At 36.9% G+C, this 17,707-nt stretch overlaps 1 protein-coding gene across 1 annotated transcript in view; it reads left to right on the top strand.

The window, feature by feature from the left end:
- The window catches only part of GLG1 (golgi glycoprotein 1), a 155,560-nt gene that overhangs the window by 75,041 nt on the left and 62,812 nt on the right, over positions 1 to 17,707 (top strand). The window contains exons 2-3 of the mRNA XM_008534104.2: positions 10,632 to 10,664; positions 16,775 to 16,861. Of these exons, the coding sequence (XP_008532326.2) occupies positions 10,632 to 10,664; positions 16,775 to 16,861 (120 nt within the window). The remainder of the gene's footprint in view (positions 1 to 10,631; positions 10,665 to 16,774; positions 16,862 to 17,707) is intronic.

The following is a 17,707-nucleotide window of genomic DNA, read 5'->3' as shown; positions in this document are numbered from 1 at the left end:
TCTCTTTGTTCATTTTGTCTACCCTTTTCTTGCACCTCCCAAAGTCCCCCATCATTGTGCTCAACCTGACCTATCGAGCCTTTTTTGGGAGGTATCAAGTTGATAGCATCACAGTAAGTATTAGTCGCCATTTATTATTATTTAAATCCCAGTTTTGTTGTCTCCTAGCAGTGTACCTTTGATCACATTCCGTTTCTCTATATTTCAGTATTTTAATCTGTAAAATTAGATACAACACCATTTATCTTACAGTGCAGCATGTAGTAAGAAATAAATGTAGGGGCCGGCCCCATGGCCGAGTGGTTAAGTTCCCGCGCTCCGCTGCGGCAGCCCAGGGTTTCGCTGGTTCGGATCCTGGGCGCAGACATGGCACTGCTCATCAGGCCACGTTGAGTCGGCGTCCCACATGTCACAACTGGAAGGACCCACAACTAAGATATACAACTATGTACCAGGGGGGATTTGGGGAGATAAAGCATTAAAAGAAAATAAAAAAGATTGGCAACAGTTGTTAGCTCAGGTGCCAATCTTTAAAAAAAAAAATACTCCTAATAAAAATTAAAAAAAAAAAGAAAGAAATGTAGCACCTAGTTCAGTTAGTGAAGTGACAACTTTCACTCTTTCCTGCTACACCTATCACATTCTTTATTGGAGTCAGGCAGGTGTCTCCAAGTACTCAGGGCTTACCTCCTTTACGGAGATACTGTAAAGGTTGATGGTTAATACCATCATTTGTTCAGCATTAACTGAGTTCCTTCTCTGTTTTAGTCACTGCTGTGTTGGGTTGGGGGGACGTGTCATATTGTCTTCTTTTTCTCTTTCCTCTATTCATAATAGTTTCTTTACTGATATTAACATATGCAACTTTAGCAGTCGCTTCTGTAAAATTTGATCATTTAATTAACAGAAAGCTATTTAGGAGGCTTTTCATAAATTTTTCTTCTCTCAGTTTTCCATTGTTAAGGGGACAATTATTTTATTTCCACTTTAAGTAAGAGACTTCTTTTTGAAGTCCACTCTAGAGTGGTAGAGTAGCTAATAATGTGGCAAAGCTCAGTTTCTAATTTAATGCTTCCACAAGCTAGGAGCCAGCACTTTGCCTCTGATTTGAAGGGGTGGGACTCCTACAGTGATTATAAGAAAGGTTTCAGATGTTAATCTCCTAGCTTGATCATCTTCTTATCATTTGAAAAAATTATTAAGCATACTCCCAGGAGATATATATTTATTCATAAAATATTATTCTAATATATACATTATTAAAATATAAATTAGTGGCTGGCCCCGTGGCCGAGTGGTTAAGTTCGCGTGCTCCACTGCTGGCGGCCCAGCGTTTCATTGGTTCGAATCCTGGGCGCGCACATGGCACTGCTCATCAAACCATGCTGAGGCAGCGTCCCACATACCACAACTAGAAGGACCCACAACGAAGAATATACAACTATGTACCGGGGGGCTTTGGGGAGAAAAAGGAAAAAAATAAAATCTTAAAAAAATAAAATATAAATTAAAGGATAAGTTTTTGGAAAAAGAGAAGTTCTGTTATTTTCTTCCTGAGCCCCAGGGGATCATCTAACTTGCATCCTCTTTGGAAATCATTCTTCTGTCTAATCCTTCAGGCCTACCTCAAGTTCCTACTCTTGCTTAATTGCTTGATTTCACCGTTTTATCTCTGCAGCTGGATTGTAAACTACCTGAGATTAGAGACATTGTCTTATCTTTCTTCTGTGTCCCACAAGAGTACCTAACACAATTTGGGGTACATCGTAATTATTCGTTATTTGCTTGTTGATTCATCTTCGGATCATTTCAGAGTGTTATTTCACTGATTTTAACAATGAGCAAAAACAAAAGGAAAAAAATCCTCAGCCTTATTCTACCTTAGTAATTTGGGATTTTATTTCACGTGCTATTCATCTTCTAAGATTAAAGATAATCAAGCCTATCTGCATTTACAGTTTTGCAGAAGTAGATGAAGTGATTTGATTGGGACATAACAAGAATGGTGCAGTCTGAGAACCAAACCTGTGTCAGCACCCTCATCTGCTTTTGTTCCTTTTCCTTTTTAAAAACATGTTTTTACTTTTAATGTTTTAATGAGTTCATAGTAGTTTACATCAATGTGAGATTTCAGTTGTACATTATTTCTTGACTGTCACCACATAAGTCCTCCCCTTCACCCCCTGTACCCAACCCCCACCCCTCTTCCCCTGGTAACCACTGAACTATTTTCTTTGTCCGTGTATTTGTTTATATTCCACATATGAGTGAAATAATCTGGTGTTTGTCTTTCTCACACTGGCTTATTTCGCTTAGCATAGTTCCCTCTAGGTCCTTCCATGTTATTGCAAATGGGATGAATTTGTCTTTTTTTCTGCCTGAGTAGTATTCCATTGTGTGTGTGTATATATACATATGTATATGTGGTATATATATATATATATACCACATCTTCTTTATCCAGTCATCAGTCTGTGGGCACTTGGATTGTTTCCATGTCTTGGCTATTGTGAATCTTGCTGCAATGAACATAGGGGTGCATATGTTACATTGGATTGTTGATTTCAGATTGTTTGGGTAGCTGGGTCATATGGTAGTTCTACTTTTAGTTTTTTGAGGAATCTCCATATGGTTTTCCATAGTGGCTGCAGCAGTTTACATTCCCACCAGCAGTGTATGAGGGTTCCCTTCTCTTCACACCCTCTCCAACATTTATTGTTTTTTGTCTCAGTGATTATAGCCATTTTAACAGGCATTAAGGTGGTATCTTAGTGTAGTTTTGATTTGCATTTCCCTGATGATTAGTGATGTTGAACATCTTTTCATGTGTTTATTGGCCATCTGTATATCTTCTTTGGGAAAATGTCTGTTCATCTCCTCTGCCCACTTTTTGATCGAGTTGTTTGTTTTTTTATTGTTCACTTGTGTGAGTTCCTTATATATTATGGAGATTAACCCCATTTGGTGGGTTGTCTTTTTGTTTTGATTCTAGTTTCTTTTGCCTTGCAGATTCCCACTTGTTTATTTTTTCTTTTGTTTCCCTTGTCTGAGACGACATGGTATTTGAAAAGATCCTTTTTAGTTTGATGTCGAAGAGTGTACTACCGATATTATCTTCCAGGAATTTTATAGTTTCAGGACATATCTTCAAGTCTTTGATCCATTTTGAGTTTACTTTTGTGTATGGCATGAGATAGTGGTCTACATTCTTTTGCATGTGGCTCTCCAGTTTTCCCAACACCATTTATTGAAAAGACTGTCTTTTCTCTATTGTATGTTCTTGTCACCTTTGTTGAAGATTAGCTGTCCATAAATGTATGGCTTTATTTCTGGGCTTTCGGTTCTGATCCATTGATCTGTGTGCCTGTTTTTGTACCAGTACCATGCAGTTTTGATCACTTGGCTTTGTAGTACATTTTGAAGTCAGGGATTGTCATACCTCTAGCTTTGTTCTTTTTTCTCAGGATCGCTTTAGCAATTTGGAGTCTTTGGTTGCCCCATATGAATTTTAGTATTCTTTGCTCTATTTCCATGAAGAATGTCATTGGGATTCTCAGAGGGATTGCATTGAATCTGTAGATTGCTTTAGATAGTATGGACATTTTAACTAGGTTTATTCTTCAATCCATGCGTAAGGAACCTCTTTCCATCTCTTTATGTCATTATCAGTTTCTTTCAGTAATGTCTTAGCGCTTTCATTGTATAAATCCTTCACCCCCTTGGTTAAATTTATTCCTAGGTACTTTATTCTTTTAGTTGTGATTGCAAATGGAGTTGTATTCTTGAGTGCTCTTTCTGTAAGTTCGTTATTAGAGTATTCAAAAGCAACTGATTTTTGTAAGTTGATTCTGTACCCTGCAACTTTACTGTAGTTGTTAGTTATTTCTATTAGTTTTCCAATGGGTTTTTTGGGGTTTTCTATATATAAGATCCTGTCATCTGCAAACAGCGAGAGTTTCACTTCTTTACTCCTTATTTAGATTCCTTTTATTCCTTTCTCTTGCCTAGTTGCTCTGGCCAAAACCTCCAGTACTGTGTTGAATAAGATTGGTGATAGTGGGCGTCCTTGTCTTGTTCCTGTTCTCAGAGGGATGGCATTCCAATTTTTGCCCATTGAGTATGATGTTGGGTGTGGGTTTGTCATATATGGCCTCTATTATGTTGAGGTAATTTCCTTCTATCCCAATCTTGTTAAGAGTTTTTTTTTATCATAAATGGCTGTTGGATCTTGTCAAATGCTTTCTCTGCATCTATTGAGGTGATCATGCGGTTTTTATTCCTCAGTTTGTTGATGTGGTGTGTTACGTTGATTGATATGCAGATATTGAACCATCCCTGTGTCCCTGGTGTGAATCCCACTTGATCATGTAGGATCCTTTTGATGTGTTGCTGAATTCAGGTGGTGAAAATTTTGTTGAGGATTTTTGCATCTATGTTCATCAGCTGTATTGGCCTGTAGTTCTCCTTTTTTGTGCTGTCCTTGTCAGGCTTTGGTATCAGAGTGATGTTTGCCTTGTAGCATGCGTTAGGAAGTGTTCCATCCTTCCTAATCTTTTGGAATAGCTTGAGAAGGATAGGTATTAAATCCTCTCTGAAAGTTTGGTAAAATTCCCCAGGAAAGCCCTCTGGTCTTAGGGGTTTATTCTTTGGGATGCTTTTGATTGCTGTTTCAATCTCTTTACTTGTGATTGGTCTATTCAGATTGTCTGTTTCTTCTTAGCTCAGCTTTGGGAGGTTGAAAGAGCCTAAAAATTGATCCATTTCCTCTAGGTTATCCATTTTGTTGGCATATAGTTTTTTGTAGTATTCTCTTATAATCCGTTGTATTTCTGTGGAGTCTGTTGTTATTTCTCCTCTTTCATTTCTGATTTTGTTTATTTGAGCTTTCTCTCTTTTTTTCTTTGTAAGTCTGGCTAGGCGTTTGTCAGTTTTATTTGTCTTCTCAAAGAACCAGCTCTTTGTTTCATTAGTCCTTTCTACTGCCTTTTTTGTTTCAATAGCATTTATTTCTGCTCTGATTTTTATTATTTCTCTCCTTCTCCTGACTTTGGGCTTTGTTCTTCTTTTTCTAATTCAGTTAGGTGTAATTTGAGATTGCTTATTTGGGATTTTTCTTGTTTGTTAAGGTGAGCCTGTATTAGGATGAATTTCCCTCGTAAGACAGCTTTTGCTGCATCCCATATGAGTTGGTATGGTATGTTATCATTTTCCTTTTTCTCCAGATATTTTTTGATTTCTCCTTTAATTTCTTCAATGATCCATTGGTTGGTTGTTCAGTAGTATGTTGTTTAGTCTCCACATCTTTGTCCCTTTCTCAGTTTTTTCCTTGTAATTAATTTCTGGCTTTATAGCATTATGAGCAGAAAAGATGCTTGTTACTATTTCAACTTTTAAAAATTTATAGAGGCTTTCCTTGTTCCCAACATGTGGTCTATCCTTGAGAATGCTCCTTGCATTCTTGAGAAGAATGTGTATTCTGCTGTTTTTGGATGGAGTGTTTTGTATTTTTCTACTAAGTCCAAATGTTCTATCTTTTCACTTAATTCCACTGTTTCCTTGTTGATTTTCTGTCTGGATGATCTATCCATTGATGTGAGTGGGGTGTTGAGGTCCCCTACTATTATTGTGTTATTTTTAATGTCTTCTTTTAGGTTTGTCACTAGTTTCTTTATGAACTTTGGTGCTCCTGTGTTGGGTGCATAGATATTTATAAGCATTATTTCTTCTTGATGGAGTGTCCCTTTGATAATTATATACCGCCCCTCTTTATCTCTCTTTACCTGCCTTATCTTAAAGTCTACTTTGTCTCATATAAGTATTGTGACGCTTGCTTTCTTTTGTTTGCCATTAGCTAGGAGTATCGTCTTCCACCCCTTTACTCTGAGCCTGTGTTTGTCTTTGGAGCTGTGGTGTGTTTCCTGGAGGCAGCAAATTGTTGGATCTTGTTCTTTAATCCATCTTGCCACTCTGTGTCTTTTTATTGGAGAATTCAATCCATTTATATTTAGGATGATTATTGATGTATGAGGGCTTAATGCTGTCATTATATCACCCATTTTCCAATTTTCCTGCATTTCCTTTGTTTCTTGTCCTGTGTGTTTTGGTGCACCCATTGAGTTATGTAGTTTTTTATGATGTGTCTCTTTGTTTGTTCCTTATTTGTATTTTGTGTCTCTATTCTGCCTTTTTGTTTAGTGGCCATCCTGAAGTTTGTATTCAGAATCTCGTGTATAAGATAGTCCGTTTTCCAATGGCCTCTTATTTCCTTAGTCTAAAACGATTCAGTCCCTTTCCTCCTCCCCTCCTAAGTTGTTTTTCTCATATCTTATTCCAACTTGTGTTGTGAGTTTGCAGTTAAAGTGACAAGATTGTGTTTGTATTTGGTGTTTTCCTTCCCTTTAGCCTAATGCTGTAGCTGAATATTTGCTATCCTATTCTGATTCTGTCTACCTTTTCATCTCTTTACTCTGCATTTTGTGACTCCTTTCTCCCTTTTTTTTTTTTTTCAGGTATGAGGGCCTTCTTGAGGATTCTTGTAGCAGGGGTCTCCTGGCTACGGAGTCCCTTAGCGTTTGTTTGGGAAAGATTTAATTTCTACCTCATATCTGAAGGATATTTTTTCTGGATAGAGTATTCTTGGCTGAAGATTCTTGTCTTTTGAATGTGTCATTCCATTCTCTCCTAGCTTGTAAGGTTTCTGCAGAGAAGTTTGCTGAAAGCCTGATGTGGGTTCCTTTGTAGGTTATTTTCTTCTGCCTTGCTGCCCTGAGTATTCTTTCTTTGTCATTCATTTTTGCCAGTTTTACTACTATATGCGTGCAGTAGGTCTTTTTACATTGACAAATCTAGGAGATCTTGAAGCTTCTTCCACACATATTTCCCTTCTTTCTCTAGATTTGGGAAGTCCTCTGCTATTATTTCTTTGAACACGCTTTCTGCTCCATTCTCTTCTTCACCTTCTTGAATACCTACAATTCTTATGTTGCATTTCCTCATTGAGTCAGATATTTCTCGGAGACTTTCTTGATTTCTTTTTAGTCTTAGTTCTCTCTCCTCCTCTGTCTGGAGCATTTCAACATGTCTATCTTCGATTATGCTGATTCGCTCCTCTATGATGTCCACTTGAGCATTTGGGGAATCCATATTTTGTTTTATCTCTTCCATTGTGTCTTTCATCTCTAATATTTCTGATTGATTCTTCTTTATGTTTTCAATCTCTTTTGTGAAGTAGCCCCTGAACTCGTTGAATTGTTTCTCTACATTCTCTTTTACCTCGTTGAGTTTTTTCACAATAGCTATTTTGAATTCATTGTCATTTAGCTTACATGTTTCTGTGTCCTCAGGACTGAGTTCTGGGTGCTTGTCGTTTTCTCTCTTGTCTGAAGATTTGATGTAGTGTCTGATGTTGGAAGGTTGGCTCTTTTTCATTCTGATGTTATTTGGTTGCAGTTACAGCCTTTCACCACTGAGTGGGGGTCGAGAGCCACATATTCTGAGCTGTCCACTTTCAGCCAAGATGGCACAGGGCAGGTGAGGGGAGGGACGCTTTCTCTTGCGTGCAGTCCAGGATTTCTGGATCAGCTCTCACTGTCTGGTCTCCTGGGATCTAGGCTTGATGAGGTCACCTTGCGGCAAAGCTTTCGCCCTGTTAGAAGGCTTTCCTATAAGCTTCAAGGACCTGTGGGAGTCCTGGGTGATCCCAAGGATCCTCGTGATGCCTCCCTCTCTCCTTCCCTCACACATCCTCCCGTGGCAGCAACGACAGTCTTTAGGGGAGGGAATGAAGTTCTCCCTTACCCCGTTCCAGCTCCTCCGAGGGGGGCTCCAGCCTCTCCACCCTCCATTGTGTGGCTGCATGTCTCGCCAAGCTTTTTGTGTTGTTAGAATATCTTCTGTTGGAGTATGGATGTCCCCTTTTGTTGTATGTTGGAGGGGAGAGAGTTCTTGGCATGTTCACTCTGCCATGATGCTGATGTTACTCCACTGCTTTTGTTTCTTGAGATTTCAGTCCTTTAGTTCCTTATCAAATGGTTGAGTGCTAAACCGTAGAGTTTTGTTTTTATACTTTCTCTAGAGTTAACTTGTGCTGGCATTATTCATGTTCCTACTATTTGGGTATACTACTTTATATTTTGCAGGTCTTTGTTCTGTTCCTCTTAACCATTACTGTGTTCTTTGATTCTAAAGATCCTTTTAAATTTCTGAAATTATTTGCAGTTACTCTTAGACTTTCTTTGCAGCTATTCAGTTCTGTGAATCCCAATGGTTTAACGTCATAACCATGTTCTTATGGCATGCCTATTTTGTCATCCTGTCTTTCTGAGTAGAGAAACTAAATCTGGAAAGAAAAAAATTAAAACCCACTTATAGTCGTTTGCAAATCCAGACAGTACAAGAGATGAATACCAAACATGATCTCCAAATTTGTAGTTCATTTGAGTCTCTGGATTATGTCGTTCCTTCATAAAAGACAGTACTCTGTACTTACTAATATATATATAATTCACTAAATTAGATCATAGCTGTTACCAATTGCAACTTAAACATTTTGGAATTTTTATTGTTTCATTTGCTGAGTAGGAATATTAGTTATCTTTTTTTCTTCAAACACCCTTAAAATTTCAAGGGCTTATAATGACAAATATTTATTTTTCTTGCTCATGGCTATGCAGGTTGATTGGGATGATTCTGTCCAGAGTATGGGTTACTTTTAGGTCTCTCCACATGTCTCTTCTCCTTGTACTAGCACCTACCTGGGCATGTTCTTCTCATGAGGAATGGCAAGAGTGTGAGAATACAAGCCAAACCACCCAAGCACATTTAAAAAGTGTCTGCTCATATTACGTCTGGTAAATCCTGCTGGCCAAAGCTAATCAGATGCCTAGCTTAACATCGGTGGAGCTGGGTATGTACTCAGTCCACAGCAGGAGGCTGTGCAAAATTACAAGGCAAAGGATCTGGATATCAAATCCTGTTAAAGAGGAATGAAAACCTGAAGGAAATAGGCTAATCTACCACTGTAGGGAAGCAAGCCAGTAAAAAAATTATTGATTTGCTAATAATAGGTCTTGTGGATTGTAAACATGACTACACTTTTTTCCATGGGTAGCTTACATCTTATTTGACTACTTTATTTTGAAAATTCTCCAATGCTTTGAATTTCTTTCAAGAGTACTCCTTTAATCCAAAGTTATTGTTTAGTAGAAATGGGTATGAGTAGAGATGGTAGTGATATTAATTGCCTTCTATGCTTTGTTTCAGAAAGAACTAGAATTGCTGATTGAATGGAAAAAATTTAAGGATTAGATTAAAAGTGGATAAGGTGGAAAACTGCCTAAATAAAATAAAGCATTCTTGCTAAGCAACTGTTAAGAGAGATAAATTAAGCACTTGGAATTGAAGTGGAGGGGAAGTGAGTTAAGCTAAATTAACTCAGTATGGAGGCTGATTTCTGAGACCCAGAAAGGCAGTAAAACATCTATTCTTACTTAGATGAGTAGGAGGAAAGTTCAAAAGTGATAGGTTATAATCCTGTGATTGCCTAGCAATCTAATTAAAGTCAGTTTTAATATAATATTTTATAAGTAAGTACAGAACGAGTTTATATTTAGTATTAATGCCTGCTAAATCCTGAAGTAGAATTAATAGTTTCCTAAAAACCTTTTTCTTCCTGAAGTAATGCTAGATGTGGCTGCTTAATTTGTTAATATTTACTATTTTCTTTATTTCTTTATCTTTACCTTGGATAGAATCCTTTATTTTGAAAATGGTACCATTTACAACCTAAATTGGTAATTTCTCATAGAAAGTACACAGAATTCACTTCGTTTGAACTGGTTGGAGTGCTATGGAAACTCAAAGGAAATGGTGCTTTATTATGATGTATATTATTACAATTGTATCTCCTTTAACGGTATGAACAAGGAAGCTAAGGATGTGTATTGCAAAGCTATGCGATATTAGGCATCACCTTAGCCCACCCTTTTTCATCATGGAATCTAAAGTTTGTTGTATCTCTGGTACATGTACCTGGCTTTACAAAGCAAATGTATTCATGGGACTATATATATAATTTCTGGGGTTTTTTAACTTTCTAGTTTTAATTATAGACTTGAAAGATTATGGACTCACAAGAAATTACAAACATTGCACATAGAGGTCCTGTGTACCCTTCACCTAACTTCCCCTAATGGTCACATGAGACTTATTTTTAAATCATTGGCAGACTTTCTTTGCCCTCTTTAATAAGTGTATATTTTTTTTGGATACTTAGCTTTCTTTAAAAAAGAACACCTGTGTTGTGCCTGATCCTCTTTAGCTTTCAGAAATATTAGGAAATGTCATGTAAGGATCATTATGTCACTATTGCTTTATCTCTTTAGCAGATTGTTCTCTGTCTTCCCCCATTTCCAGATTGTACCATTGATTGGGAAGGGAGTATGTCTCATCTACTTTTCTGATATATTCCTCCCCAGCAATCTAAAAGATATATAAGCCATTTTCTGCTCCTTATATTGAACAAACATATTCAGTTGAATATTCAGAGTTCTTGTTTTGAGTTTATTTTGGTGGTGTTTGAAAACTTGAGAGGGTTTTTTTTTTAACCTCATCTCTTCTTTTTTTCCTTTTAGCCTGAAAATGAAATTTCTTCGGACTGCAATCATGTAAGTATGGATTTTCCGTAATTCACCATATGTGTTTTATATATATAGTGACAGACTTTGGGGTGCTTTTCCTGTTGTTCTGGGAAACATTATGTTTTCTTAAGTTCTCTTAATCTTAACAAGAGGGTGATAAACTTTGTTTAAGGGCATGGTAAAATCTACAGATATCATTCCATTGTAGAAATTGGCAGCTTCTGCCAAATAATATTTATGCACTTGAAACTTAAATTTTTCTTCAGTTACTGCTACCATATGAAAATGATTGTTTCTCTGCTTGTGAAGTTTACTACTTTAGAATTCTGTATTTTAAAGTTATTTTGTTTAGTTATACTGTCATCTATGTGCTGAACACTGTAGTAGAAACTAGAGGCATGTAGAGAAACACTTTGAAGATACAGACATGTGTTAGAGTTAGCACATAAGAACTCCAGGGATAGACTATGATTAATATGTTAAAGGTTTCGTATATATAGATAGATAACTATAATTAATACACTAAAAGTCATATGTATATATCCATATTATATAAAGTATAACATTAAAAGGAGACTGACGTGAAATCACACCTATGCAACAAGTGCTCAGTACTGTGATAGAAGTCTGTACAGAGCAGAGTGGTAACACAAAAGTGAATTTTAACCAGGTGGCTTGATGTCAGGAAAGATTTAATAGTGGGGGTGATACTTGAGCTGGGTGTTAAAAGAGGTTGTATATCTGACAGTACTGGAAGAAATCACTCAGTCACAGTGTAGAAGGTAGTTTGGACAGGAGACTGCGATAACAGAAGCAGCTTTGCAGCTTAGGTTCACTACTTATTCTAAAGAAGATCTGGATGGGCAGATTTAAAGTCAAAATCAAACCGTGAGAGTACTAGAAGAAAACACACACAGAAGAAAGGTTTTTCTGAATATGATACAACCTCAAAAAATATTAAAAAGAAAAAAGATTGATAAATGTGATTGCATTAAAAAACTCAAAAAAGATTTGAGGTTTTTCCTTCAGGAAAGTTATGTAAATTATGAAAAAGTATTTGCAATGCAGATGAAGAGACTACATTCTCTAGTAGAAAGTGCTGCTAATAAATATAGACAACAACATGATTATTAATAAATATAGACATATTAATATGTATATTATATTAATATACATATTATATTATATATAATATACATATTATATATTATATATTATATACATATTATATTATATTAATATACTATATTAATAAATATAGACAACAACAACATGAATAGACTTCATAGGAAAAGAAAAAGAAGTCCAATAGACAACAAAAAAATTGATTCTCCCTCATAATTAAGAGCATGAAAATTAAAAGAGGGGCCGGCCCAGTGGCGCAGTGGTTAAATGTGCACCTTCTGCTTTGGTGGCCCGGGGTTCACTGGTTCAGATCCCAGGTACGGACATGGCACCGCTTGGCAAGCCATGCTATGGTAGGCCTCCCACATATAAAGTAGAGGAAGATGGGCACGGATGTGAGGTCAGGGCCAGTCTTCCTCAGCAAAAAGAGGAGGATTGGCAGCAGTTAGCTCAGGGCTAATCTTCCTCAAAAAAATAAAAATAAATAAATAAATAAATATTTTAAATCCCAAAATCTTTCAGAGAGAGAAAAAAATAAAGTACTGGGAATTTGAATAATATTATACTTCTTATCAGCATTATTAGAAGCTAGAAGACAGTAGATCAGTGCCTTCCAAATTTTGAGTAAAAATGATATCCCATCAAGATAATGTAAAATAAAGGCATTTCAGACATGTGATTTTTCGAAACATTTCCAAGCCATCCATGTTTTCTCATACAGCTACTGGAGGGTGTGCTTCCACCTTCCACAATGAAGCAATACACCAAGACAGAGAAAGATAAAGAATCTAATAATTAGTGAATCAACATAGGAGCAAAAGCAAAGGAAATTCTAAGGATGACACCTGTACAAAGGCCTGCTAAACAACCAGTCCTGGGGCCAGCCCAGTGGCGCAGCAGTTAAGTGCACACATTCCACTTCGGCAGCCCTGGGTTCACCGATTCGGATCCCGGGTATGGACGTGGCACCACTTGGTACGCCATGCTGTGGCAGGTGTCTCACATATCAGGTAGAGGAAGATGGGCACGGATGTGAGGTCAGTGCCAGTCTTCCTCAGCAAAAAGGGGAGGATTTGTGGCAGATGTTAGCTCAGGGCTAATCTTCCTCAAAAAATAGGTAAATAAATAAACAAAAAACAAAAAAAACACAACCAGTCCTGACTGAAGCAGGAAGGTGGAAGACTCCAAGAGCAATGTCTGACCTGAGAGATTACCTGATGCGTTTGAACATTTTGTGGAGTTTATCTTTTCATAAAGAGATTGGGGATTAATTAGTAGTGGGTATATAGAGAAATAGACCTATGAAATAAATGACTGCTAACTATATGACAAACTAAAAGTTGTAAGGAAAGAAATATAATAATATTCTATATAGCTCAGTATATATAATTATTTACAGAGTCAATAATGTAAATACTGAATATTTAACAGCATTCTGATTTAGCTTTCTGTGAGAGGATTGGGTTCAGCAAGAAGGTTGTAAGAGTTTATTCCTTCTATAGTGTAAAGCTACTGTAGGATACCGAAAACTGACAAGTCAAGAAATAGCAATTTAGTTTAAAAATATGGAGGTAATTACCATAAGAAAAAGCTAAAAGAATTTAAAGTGTTTGCCTCTGGGGAGTGGGTAGGAGTTTAGAAAGGGACTTGACAGCGAACTACTTGTTTTGATTTTTTTAACTACCTTTATAGAACTGTTTGACCAAACAGATAATTTTGATTTAAAATTTCTAGGGATAAATGGAAGAGTAAGTAGATAAAATGAGCTATAGACTGTACTTTCTGGGAGCTTCTTTGTGAAGGAAGAATTTTACTTTGCCCTCCACATCCACATCTTGCCATTACTCTCTTCTAAATATATCAGATACACCCCTTCCCATCCACGTCAGTTCTTGCCTTTTGACTGGTCTACTAACCTCCCTCCATCTAGCCCTTCTTTACACTGTGACCAGAGTTGATCTTCTGAGTTCTCTGGTTAAAATTATCCACTAGCTTCCCATTTCCTTTAAGATAAAGCTTCGTTTTTTAAATATAAGCTATAATATTCAATATGATCTAACCCCCCCCACCACCTCCCTCCACCCCCTTTCATACCCTCAGCTCTGGCCATTCTGAGCTCCATGTGATTCCTAGAAGTTATCATTGTTCTTTCTGTCCTTTTTACCTTTGCATCCTGGAACCCCCAATCTCCCTCAGTTCATTTGACAAAATTCCTTCTTATCCCTGGCGATGGCGCCCTGTGTAATTTGACCACTGTCAGCACCACCTATCCCTCTGACACCTTCAGTGAGATGTATTCTTCCTGTGTGTTGCCATAACCTCCTTCTGTTACCACATTTATCACACTCTATTTTTATAGCTTATTTTCTTCCTAGTCTGACTTTTCCTTCTTTTGTCTCCCGTGGTTGAGCTTCTCAAATGCAGAGACAGTGGCTTTTTTTTTCCTTCACCTTTCTCAACTCTGTCACGTAGGAGGGTACTCGGATTACAGTAGTTACTCAATACATGTTTGGGAGAGGGTGAGGAACGGAATCTATCTATCCATCCCTATATCTATCCATCTAATCTATGATAGATAGATTCATAGATGAACGTCTTAAATTTAAGGAAATTGAAACTGAGTTATATCTTGTAAACCAATAGCACTTACTGTCAAATTGCAGTTATTTTTCTTATTTATAACCACTCAGGAAAGGACACTATTAAATATGGTATAAGTAATCAACTCTTAATGATCAAGTGTATGTATTTATTTTCTAGCGGAAAATGTATTGGTGGCAACCTGTGTTGAATTCCCTTTTTACTTATATTCCTGAAAGAGAATAAGAATGTATTAATAGGTCATATTAAAAATGAAAGACTAGAAAGTTGATTAATGATTGTCAAAGGATGGAAGTAGGGAGGATGGGCAGCAACAGAATGGGTATGGGGTTTCTGTTTGGGATGATAGAATGTTCTAGAATAGATGGTTGTGGTGGTTGCACAACTTTGTAAATATACTAAAAACCACTAAATTGTACAATTTAAAATGATAAATTTTATGGTATGTGAATTAAATCTAAAAAATAAAAAAAGACGAGAGGTAGAATATTTTAGCATTTAAAAATACTGTCATTTTGGGAGGAGTGCTGTTCATAAGGAAATTTATATCTGTTATCAGAATAAAGTTCCAAATTAAAAGTTGAAGACATTGAAAAGATCTAAATTATTATCTAAATGGCTATTGATAGGAAATCTATTTCTGGTCCAATCACAGGACATCTGAGTTTGCATTAGATAGAGGAAGTATTCTGTGGTTTGTGTTTATAATTTTACTAACATTTGTTGCTGTCTATTCTAAATCCTAAAGCTACCAGATAGCTTTTCTTTTTCTTTCTTTTTTTTTTTTTTTACAAGAGAAATGGGATTGAGTCAGGTACAAGTCACTCAAGAAGGAAGAAGTATTTTAATCTATCTTTGGTTTGATGTCCACAAAGAATTAGGATGGTCTGAATTTTGAAAAAAGAGCATTGCTTTAATTTTACAATATAAAATTTAATGACCGTGTAGTACTTACTTAATTCATAGATAATAGTAAAATGTATTTGTCTAAATTCTTACCTTGTCTTTTGAATCATTGGATTAATTGCTGCTTCTCAGGAGCTAGGAGGCCCAGGATTCCTTCAGTTAGAACTATGCTTCTCCTATATCCATTTTCAGTTTGGCCTCATATATCCTATTGGTTGAACTTGTCATTCATCATGGCATAGGTTTGTTTATTCGTTCATCTATTCAGCAAATATTTATCGATGCCTGTGTGTTCCATACACTCTTCTGGGCACTGGGTTTACAGGGGTGTACAAGGCAGAAGTCCCATCCTCTTAGAGCTTTCATTATAAATGGAGACCAGATTCTACTCTTTTTTTCTAAAAATTGACTTACTGATGATAGTTGAGAGATTAGAACATTTTCATTTTCCTTTTTTTTTTTTCTGAGAGAGGAGAAGAAATCTAGTCATCCTTCATAGTTTGTCTCTTCACAAAATCTTCCTCAGCACTCCTATACAGAATTAACTGCTTGTTTGTTTGTTGTTCCTAATGCTCTTTATATATGTCTCTGTTTTACTTATAAAAAACAGATCTGGTCATGTCACCCCCTTGCTGTCCCTTCAGTGACTCTCCATTATTCTTGGGTTAAAGTTCAAACATGGCTCACGGGGGCTTTATGATCTGGCTCTAGCCTGCCTCTCCAGAGTCAACAGTCCTCCACTGGACTTTTAGTCCCCTAATACACCCTCCTTCCCATTTGGGTGAGTTTCCACGCATGCTGTTTCATTTACTTAAAACGGTCTTCTGCTTACCCGTTTAATATGATTAACTCCTACTTATCTTTTAGCTTTTTGTACTTTCTCTGGTAAACCTTCCTTGACCAAAACCTCCCCCCACCACCCCGCCCCAGTCCGGGGTACTGCTCCCCTGTGCTGCTGTGGCAGCTTGTGTTGCCGTTAACCAGATGCTTAATCACGCTTAATAGGGCCATGGACCATAGCCACCACTGGACAGTCTTTGTCTTTCTCCTCTTATTTTATCCCACAGTTCCTAACACAGTACATACTCAGACATTTGCTTCTGTTTCCTGTGATAGCCTATGAAGCCCCTTGAGGTTAGACTCTGTGTGGTACAGCATAATAAGCTAAGCAGATGTTTGAGTGAATCAGTGAATGCTTGATTGTGTTGATTGATTATATATTTTTCTTGACTTTTTAATGACTGAATTCATAGCTTTAAGAAAATTGTCCTTAAGTAAAAAAAGAAAAAAGTATGTCTGAAGCGTAGTGTTTTTATTTTGTCTGCATGTTTTTTTCCTTTTATCTGTAAATTTGATGACATTTTATCTTTTCTGTTTTAACTGAAGTGTGAATGTGCTTTATCTGACTCTGTGTAATAGCTTTTATCATTTATAGTGGTCATTGATGATAAATTCCATAGTATTCTAACTGGAGTTTTTTTGTTTGTTTTTTCTCTTCTACCTAGTTGTTGTGGAATTATAAACTGAACCTAACTACAGATCCCAAATTTGAATCTGTGGCCAGAGAGGTTTGCAAATCTACCATATCAGAGGTAGGTTGTGAAAGTATTTTGTGGGTATTGAATGACGTAGATGAGAAAATTACATCTGTTGACCAACCAGTCATTAAACGAGGAATGACTGACTCAGTTACGTTACTTTTCTTGAAATTCACATCTGTGTTGCTTGAGAGATAGACCAAGAATGGGGATGTAATTCTTTTTGTTAATGTTTATCTACATTTACATTAGATGCTGTTGATTCAGACAAACTGGAAATCAGGCTCTGTTGGTCACCAAACAGAGAATACAACTGCTCTGTCATCGGTGCTGCTCTCACACATTTTACAATCTACTTATGTCTGAGGCATACCAAAATGGCCTCCCCAGGAAGCTTATAAACATTCCTAAGTGTTTTGGCTATCCACTTGGATCAATTGAACCATAGAGGCATACGCTTCAAATAATAGGAGTTAGTATTAAAAAGATTTGTAACAAGATTATGTATAATATTATAAATGGATATTGAGTATAAAGACAAAAATCATGAAAATGTATAACATTGTGTGCATGCTAATTGGGGAGATTTTTCAATTATTTCTCTTGGCTCAATGTAAACAATAAATAGTATTAGTGAAAGTTGTGGTATTGGATTTTTTTTTTTTTTTTTAAAGTTTGGCACCTGTTGGGCTGGCCTGGTGGCACAGCGGTTAACTGCACATGTTCTGCTTTGGCGGCCCTGGCTTCGCCAGTTCGGATCCCAGGTGCAGACATGGCACTGCTTAGCAAGCCTTGCTGTGGTAGGCATCCCACATATAAAGTGGAGGAAGATGGGCACAGATGTTAGCTCAGTGCCAGTCTTCCTCAGCAAAAAGAGGAGGATTGGCAGCAGATGTTAGC

This window comes from Equus przewalskii, chromosome 3 (genome assembly GCF_037783145.1).
Source record: "Equus przewalskii isolate Varuska chromosome 3, EquPr2, whole genome shotgun sequence".
Taxonomy (NCBI): Eukaryota; Metazoa; Chordata; class Mammalia; order Perissodactyla; family Equidae; genus Equus; species Equus przewalskii.
Note: the sequence above shows the minus strand (reverse complement) of the source record. Positions and strands in the feature narration are given on the sequence as shown.